At 43.8% G+C, this 8,692-nt stretch overlaps 1 protein-coding gene across 1 annotated transcript in view; it reads right to left on the reverse strand.

Moving 5' to 3' along the window:
- Nucleotides 1-1,311: 1,311 nt before the first annotated feature.
- The window catches only part of LEXM (lymphocyte expansion molecule), a 34,111-nt gene continuing 26,730 nt past the window's right edge, over nucleotides 1,312-8,692 (reverse strand). The window contains exons 9-11 of the mRNA XM_044674795.1: nucleotides 6,680-6,808; nucleotides 4,440-4,573; nucleotides 1,312-1,450 (exon numbers count right to left, since the gene is read on the reverse strand). Of these exons, the coding sequence (XP_044530730.1) occupies nucleotides 1,312-1,450; nucleotides 4,440-4,573; nucleotides 6,680-6,808 (402 nt within the window). The remainder of the gene's footprint in view (nucleotides 1,451-4,439; nucleotides 4,574-6,679; nucleotides 6,809-8,692) is intronic.

An 8,692-nucleotide genomic window follows, 5' to 3' on the forward strand; every position in this document is an offset into this window, starting at 1 on the left:
ATATAACATTCGAAGGCTTATAAAACCCTTTGCTCACACGAGGTAGATATTGTGGGAAGCCAATAAGAGATTAGATAAAAATCTGAGACCCCTCTTTTGACCCCTTTTATGATCCATACCTTTTCTTATTGGAAAAACATAATAGACTTATTGAAAAGCTTTGAGTCCTTAGCAGACCAGCAGCTACTGAGTTAGCAATTTCTCTCCTTGATAATTAAGAAGCCTGAACCCTAAAAAATATTACTTAGATAAGCTGGAGCCAGACTTTATCTGACCAGGTGCAGTCCTGTAAATCAAGGCAGAACGCAATTAGTAAAAATCTCCATGAAATATGTTTCTGCTCCCAGAATTAACCCCCCTAATTGGTGGTTGGAATTTGGCCCTTGCCCTGGAACCTATCTCTCTACTTTTTAGACTTTAATGGATTGTGTATGATTTGTAACCCCTTCACAGCTGTGATTCTTTCTCTGTGTTCTTTGTTTGAAACCAGTATATAAATAAACTAAACTCCATAAAAGTAGAGCAGCTATGGGCTAACCACTAGTCTGGCTATTCTCAGTTTCTGTTTCCTGTCTTTTCAATCCGATGCCATTAAATGCCACTCACGACCCCCCAAAATATAGAGAGCTGGCTCTCTATAAGATATCATTAATATTATTAATTCTACATTTTTCAGATGCAGACATTGAGGCTCAGAGATAGGAAATGACTTACAAGTAAGCCACAAGCTGGGGGAGGGGTGCTGTCTCTTGACATCTACCTATGCAACTCCCTTCCTCCTGTCCATCCCATCCTTCTTTTCTTCCTCCCTGGCACTTCCAGCCCCATTTTGGTCCCACAGCCCTAGTTAGAGGGTGGCATCTTAGGCTGAAAGCACCTCCAGACCCCTCATGAATTTCTCTCTCACACACACCCTGCCTTTGTTGGATGCTCTGCTCACTTCCTGATGCTCTTGGCTCAGACCCACACAGGCTCTATGCATCCCCTTCAATGTGTACTTTAATGGCCCCCCAAACCAAGAAATCTGTTTTGAAAAGGGAGAATTAGGAGGCCTCATCCCAAACTCCACCTGCATTTTGCTTGGGTTGATGGACCTTCTTTGACTGCTTAAATCAGAGGGTCTCTTTGGACTCTCGAATTAACTGACCTCTTGAAGCCAAGATGTGTCCCTGGTTGTCCCTGTGGGTGTCTGGGGCTAGCCCCAGGCCGATGTGTTGAGTGAAGTCGCAGCATTTGCAGTGTCTTCTTCTCCTCCCAAATTCTCCCTCCCTGTGTCCCCCCAATCCCTTGCTTTCCTCCTACTGTAGATCACTAGGCTTTTACAAGAGGGCATGGACATGGGTCATGCCCTGTGTCCAGACATCTTGCTAAGGTATTGCAGGGAGGGTACCCAGAACTATGATCCTCAAGTTGAAAATCCTTCCCTTTGTTAAAGGGGATGAGCCGTTCCCTAAATGAAACAAAAAGTAAAAGGAGCTGGAAGAAAACATCAGAGAAGAAAACAACTGCTGACGGCAAGAAGGGCTGGTTGCCCTAGAAATGATCATTATGATACCAATGATGTCATAGCTTTAGATCTGGGCAGAACCTTAGAGAAGGCTCTTTTTTAGAGATGTGGAAACAAAGGCCAGAGAGAGGTCAGTAATGGTTCCAAATAAGAGGTTGAGTTAGCATTCGAACTCAGGTTCTCGGACTCCAAAGCCAAGACTGTCCACTGTACTAAAGGATTCTAGCTCTGCCCATCTATGCTGCTTTATAATGGAATATGAGGGATACTTATCTTCTTTGGGCTGAGGAAGAAGACAGAGGCCAAGAAGTGTGGATAGAATGCTCAGCTCAAAGAGTGACAAGAGCTGGTTTCACTCTTGGCTCCAACAGAGCCTAGTTCTTCCGGCCAAATTTAATTAAACAATCATTTATTGTGTCCACTAAGAGGGAAGCACTGAGGAAGCAAAGAACCTTAATCTCTTAATGGTAGAATCACAGCATGTGTGATTAGAGGACCTCAAAAGCTCTCATTCATTCCTGCCCAAACCTGAAGTAGTCAATCAAATCAGTAGGCATTTATGAAGCACCTACTATGTGCAAGGAACTGTGCTAGGTACTGGGGGTACAGAGACCAAAATGAAATAGTTCCTGCCCTTGTGGAGTTTCTATTTACATTCTATTAACAGAGAGAATGTGTATTCATAAATGTATACAAAATATAGAAATTAAATTAACTAAAGCTAATTGGCAGAGGGGGAATTAATTGCATGGGGGGAGGTCAGGAAAAGTCTTCTGGAGGAGGTGACACTTGGGCTGAACTTTGAAGGAAATTGGATTTTCTAAAGGACAAGGGTGAGAGAAGTAGGAGTCACAGCCTAGGCAGACACACAGAGGTGGGAAATGAAATATTGTGTCTGAACCAGAATGTTTTCTACTTCTCTATGCTCTATTTTAAGCTCCACAAGGTGTCAACCTCAAATAGAAACTGAGACCACTAATATGCACTCCTGTACCACATATTGGCATAGTTTTAATGTGTAATGTTATCTAAGTTTTATTATATATTTTTTTATATTATAGACCTGGAGTCAGGAAGATCTGAGTTCAAATCTAGCCACAGACACTTACTAGCTATGTGATCCTGGGCAAGTCACTTAATCCTAATTGCCTCAGTTCATCATCCAAAAATGGGGGACATATTGAAGAAGGAAATGCCAAACCTCTCCAGTATCTTTGCCAAGAAAACCCTGTGGTTTGCCACCAGGGTCCACTGGGTCATGGGGTGGTGGACGTGACTGAACAGCAATTACATTTGAATATGGCTCATTCAGCCATATTAGACTTTGGCAGCTAGAAGACAGCAGCTGCTGCCAGTAATTCTAAAGAGGGCACCAGCCTCTCCCCGGCTCTCAGGCTGCTTCTTCTGAAGAACACATGCTTGGGGGGAGGGGGGAGGCTGGTGTTCTTAACTAGTTCTTCTGCTATATATTTCCAAGTGAACTGTTTGGCCATGGGAGGAAGCAAGAGAATAAAGCAGAATCTGAATCTGTCTGTGCCAGGGCAGTGAGGCTCCGGGGAGTCTGGCCAACTGGGTAGTTTCCTATCTACGTCTTCGTTGATGATGTCCTCTGCTGTGTGGGTGTTGCGGAGGAGGACTTCTGCACCGAGCGGTGCTGTAATCTGAAGAGTTACGCTCGAGTGGCCTCAGAGCTGAATCCTGGACCACATCCTCTGAGCCCTTGCCTAGTCTCCCACTTGTGGGAGGACCCTCGCAGTCACAGGTCAGGGGACTCTGCCACTGTGAGTGCTCTAGATCCTCGCCTTTAGAACCAAGAACATTTTAGGTCAAGAATTCCAAAGGAAGCAAAGCTGAGGTGAGAATTAGAAAGATACGGATGCATCTAAGCCACCCAATGAAATGCCATAAAACTTAGATATACTTTATAAAGCTCACCAGACTGACTACTCATAAACTTCTCTCTCTTTTTTTTAAATAAAGTCCTAAAAAATAAATAAAAAATAAAGTCCTTACCTTCTGTCTTAAAAGCCATACTAAGTATCAGTTTCAAGGCAGAAGAATGGTAAGGGCTAGGCAACTGGGTTAAGTGACTTGCAGGGTCTGAAGCCAGATCTGAACCCAGGACCTCTTGTCTCTAAGCCTTGCTTTCAATCTACTGAGTCACCTAGCTGCTATCAACTCATAGATTTTCACTTGGACCTATTGACTTTTACTTTATATAAGTTATTTTATTTTATTTTATTTTATTTTTTAAAACCCTCACCTTCTGTCTTGGAGTCAATACTGTGTATTGGCTCCAAGGCAGAACAGTAGTAAGGGTAGGCAATGGGGGTCAAGTGACTTGCCCAGGGTCACACAGCTGGGAAGTATCTGAGGCTATATTTGAACCCAGGACCTCTTGTCTCTAGGCCTGGCTCTCTATCCACTGAGCCACCCAGCTGCCCCTATATAATAGTTTTAATAACCTCAATGGTCTGTTTTCTCAATTGATAGGGAAAAGAAATGATGTCTCCCAGTTCTGTTTGGATTAATGAACTTAGAGCGGTGCCTATGAGTCCCGTCCAGGCACAAAATAAAATGTCTGCACCTACCTAAAAGCATGGCCCAATGGACAGAGCACTGGCCCTGGAGTCAGGAGACCCGAGTCCTAGTCTCAACTCTGCCAGTGACTTGCTACAGCATCTTGGTTGTTTAAAACCCTTCTGGACCTCAGTTCCTCAGATATAAAATACGGTTAAACTAGATGACCTTACAGGCCTGACAATGTGTTCTGGAAATGTCCTCTTGGCTGGTCTAATATTGTGCAACTTAAAGTGCCTACCTGAGAGTTGGATGCCCCGATCCACCCATGGGCTCCTCCCTCCTCAGCACATCTGGCTCGCCTCCCCGGGCCCCCAGCCCCCAATTCCCCGGGACTCTGGGCTTCACTTACTGTAGGAGAGATTCCTTCATGTAATTTTCACATGGATAGCGCTCAGGCGTGGACAGGTAGAGGGACCGGTACCGCTGCCGATAATCCTTTGCCTCGTGCTTCGTGCTGTTGTAACGTCCGACACCCACGGGGTTCTGAAGGGAGCAAGACAAAAGCAGGCATGAACGAGGTTAGTGGATGGCTGGACATGCCAGTGGCTGCCTCCTCGGAGAATGAGAGATTCTGAGATTTTGAGAGAACTCAAGAGGCCAGAATGTCTCCGATGGTTGCTGTCTGGCTCCAGGGGGGCAGAGCTAGAAGCAATGAATGTTCAGGTGGGGGGGGGGGGGGGGGGGAGTTCTCCAGAGGCAAGTACAGGATGGACTTCCTAACAATCAATCCTCCTATGGCAGCTACTTCATTTGGGGGCAGCTCTAATGCTTTCCCCCTCCACCCTTATATCGAGTTTAAATATATCTAAGATCCCACCATCTACAAGGAGCCTTCCCAACCTCTCTTAGTTCTAGGACCTTCCCTCTGTTAATTCTTATTTCTCTATAGCTTCCTTGGTCTAGATTTGTTTGCTTGTCATCCCTCCCCCCTTTAGACTGTAAGCTCCTCGAGAGCAGAACCAGCCTTTTGCCTCTTTTTCTAACCCTTGCATTTAGCACAGTGTCTGAAATATAGTAGCTGCTCAATAAATGGTTATTCATTGGTTTATTCTCTGCCATTTTCATGTATTGCTTCTAGTCCTGCCCTCTGAGGTGTATAAAGGGAACCCCTTTTTCCCAGGGTCCTAAACTCCTTCCTCCCAGGGTCCTAAACTTTCTGCTCGTCCGAGCCAGTCCATTAGTGTGGCTGGAACACTCCAAACACAGGTCACAGGTTAGAAGCCCTGGGATCATGACTCGGAACTAAGGCTTATGGGTCTTTCCTTTTCCACCCCATACCCTTATTTCCTATCACTGTGAGTTGTGGGGCCAAGGTTTCAGAAAAACTCCTCTACTCAATGGCTTCCCTCTCTGTTATTATCAATGAGAATAAAAGATGGTTGCCATTTGGTTTTTCTCATAGAAATAAAGGGGTAGCGATGGTTGGATTTTTTAATTCCCTATAAGAGGGCACGTGAAAAGGAAATTGCCTTTATTGCTTTTATATTATTGGTCATAAACCAAGTGATCACCTGTAATCCTTTAGGTAACTAACGACAACTGTGCTTTTTAGAAGTTAGACCCAGTTAGCAAACTGTGTAAAAAGATATTGGTTATAATAATAGAATATTAACCCTAGTGGTAGAGAGGATATCGTTTGGTGTATTAGAATATTATAGCAACTCACTGGGTTAAGAGCTTCTTTGGAGGAATACAAACTTTAATTCTGTGTACTCCTCTGGGGGAGTTGAAACTCATGCAATAGGACAGATTTAAGGTAGTAAAGTATTTTTGAATATTCCTGAAAAGAAGTGGGATGGCATCCTGCTGCCTTGTCCCTCCTTTTGAGTCCTGGTCAGAGCAACTTTCCTTTTTCCTTGTCTACTTCCTTTGTAAGGGGGAAAAAGGAGTTTTATGGGTTCAATATAGTAAAAGATGGTCACCAGAGGATTGAACTATTATCAATCCTCAATTAAGAATAATCTCAAGTCAAAATTGACTTTTATGGAAGTTTATTTACAGTTAAGGAGAGGAAATAAGGAAATAAGAATCTAACCCAGTAGGTAATTTACTATGATCCTCTAATTAATCCAGGTAGATCTTAACTCTCAGCCGAGAGTTAGAGGGCCAGAGGCCCCCGGGGGTGAATGGAGCAAAACTTCATTCACAGAGTCTATTAAAAGAAATTTCTTAAGAGAAGTTCAGGAAGATTCAGTCAGTCTTTAAACTCACCACGTGGAATTCAAAGGAGATATTTAAAGCCGTCTCACCAGGGTCTCAGCGCTCCAACACTTCTCCACAAACCAGAAGAGGTCCGTCACCAGACACCCTCTTCATCAGAAGACCTCTCACTCACTCCACTCCCTCTTTTTAAAGGGGTCACTTCCTGGGCCTCCCTCCTAGTTTGCGTGTCCAATCACAATAGACAATTCTCATAGTACTGCCTAGGGGGCAGTCAGTTAATTCTGATTCATCACCCACTGTAGCACATGTGGGTAACGGACCTCCCAGAATCAGAGGTGTTCTCACCTTTGGTGATTAAATCTAAAGATGGGCAGTGTAGACTTAATCTAATCATCACATCTTCGTCCTCAAATGACCCCCACTTACCGTGTTTCCAACAAAATTCTGATAGGATTTCAGGTCCACCCTCTTGGAATTGGTCCCAAATGGAGGCGGTTTGGCTAATGCAAACCCTGGCACAGGTTTAGGGTTGAAGGAACCTGGGCCAAGGTTAGACTGAGGAAGAAAAAAGATTGGTGAAGCCAGACAGAAAGATTCCAAGAGGACTCTTCCCCTCCCTCATTCTTCATCCCTGTGGGTGATCCCTCCCCTCTCCCTATTAAGGAAGGAACAGAAAAATTAACCTCAAGGACCTAGGAAGAGGTCTCTTAAGGGAAAAGATTAAATACCAGATAGATGGATCCAAGGTAACTTAAAAATAGTGATTACGGATGGTCAGAAGAACAACTTCTGCTTATATACCATTCTAGGTACATGATGTACCATTCTATAGAGAGATTTGCTCACGACAACTCTGAGATGGACAGCGTGAGTATGATGATGGCCATTTTATGGATGAAGAAATGATGTTCAAAGATAATTATTGCTGTTTTGTAGATAAGAAACTGAGGCTCAGCTTCCTGGGGTTTATGATCTAATGGGACATGGGTCCTCCCTCAAACGCCCTCTAAGTTTTTTCTTGTGGTGTTTTCTTCCCAATGTAGAGGCTAATAGGGACTTGGAACTATGACAATCACAGTTAATTGGACATCTTAGCCAAGAAAATGCCCACATCTCCCATTAAGAAGGCCTGGGGACCCAGACCCAGAGCCACCCAAGTAAGAACTCTGAGCATTAATCCAGTACATCAATTTCCACCAATCCCAGGAGCTGGGTTTGTGGTTTCACTGAAAACAGGAATCTCAGAGATTGGAGAATTCCCTCTAGCAGTGTAGGCTGGCATCTTCTCTGTAACTTATACTCTCAGAGAACTGCCTGCAGCATTGGGAGATTAAGTGATCACAACCAGAATATATCAGAGAAGCCAGGTCTTCCTGACTCCAAAGAGAGCTTTCATCTACTACACCCAAACATGGGTTGGGTCCCAGGCCCCCAACATTCCTGAGTGTAGCCCAAACCTGATTAAGATGGAATTGGGAAATAGTTAATAAAATAAATAAAAATACAATAAAAAACAGATAGCATCACATTGTAAAACTACTAAGTCAATACGTAGCCTGTAGGTATACAGATCAGGACCTCCATTTTAATTTGGGTAGCTTGGTGGCATAGTAGATAGAATGCTAGGCCTAGAGTCAAGAACACTTCTCTTCCCGAGTTTAAATCTGGCATCAGACACTTAACTAGCTGGGTTGATCCCTGGGCAAGTTGTTTTACCTGTTTGCCTCAGTTTCCTCATTTGTAGAATGAGACCATTCCAGTATCTTTGCCAAGAAAACACCAATTGGGTTCACAAAGAGTTGGACATGACTGAAAAATGACTAAACAACAACATGTATTCCTACACTAAAAGAGGTGCCTCTCCGGATCATAGATTTAAAGTTGGATGAGACCTTAGAGGCTATATAATACAACCCCCTTATTTTATAAAGGAAGAAACTGAGGCAACAACCATTCTTTTCTTCCCTTCCACAGTCTAGACACAAGCTCCCTCTAACCTAAGGGCTTTCTGACCTGCCAGGTTCCTCACAAGCTGCACCCTCACTCCAAGCAGAATCAGCTCTGAGGAATTCTTGCTAATTGGCTCACATCATTCTTTCTCTTCCCTCACCTCCCTCTACCCAGTTCATTACTTCCATTCAAAAACTACTCCAGCCCCAGTTACAAAATACCCTGGGGCCAGTTATGGCTATTGCCAAGCCAACTATGAATAAGAATATCAGGCCTGATGGTCTTTTAGGCACAGAGAAGGGAAGGGAAGAACTCGGGATCCAAATGGACAGAATGAACCTCTTTTTAAAGAGAAAGGAACCAGGCAGTCTCAGGAAGAAGTATGTGCTTGTATCCCATGGATTTAAAGTATAGATCTAAATGGCAGACCTATTAATTAATCTACACCCACCATGTGTCAGAGAAGAAGAAAGAAAGAAAGAAAGAAAG

The sequence above is a fragment of the Gracilinanus agilis genome, chromosome 4 (assembly GCF_016433145.1).
Source record: "Gracilinanus agilis isolate LMUSP501 chromosome 4, AgileGrace, whole genome shotgun sequence".
Classification (NCBI taxonomy): domain Eukaryota; kingdom Metazoa; phylum Chordata; class Mammalia; order Didelphimorphia; family Didelphidae; genus Gracilinanus; species Gracilinanus agilis.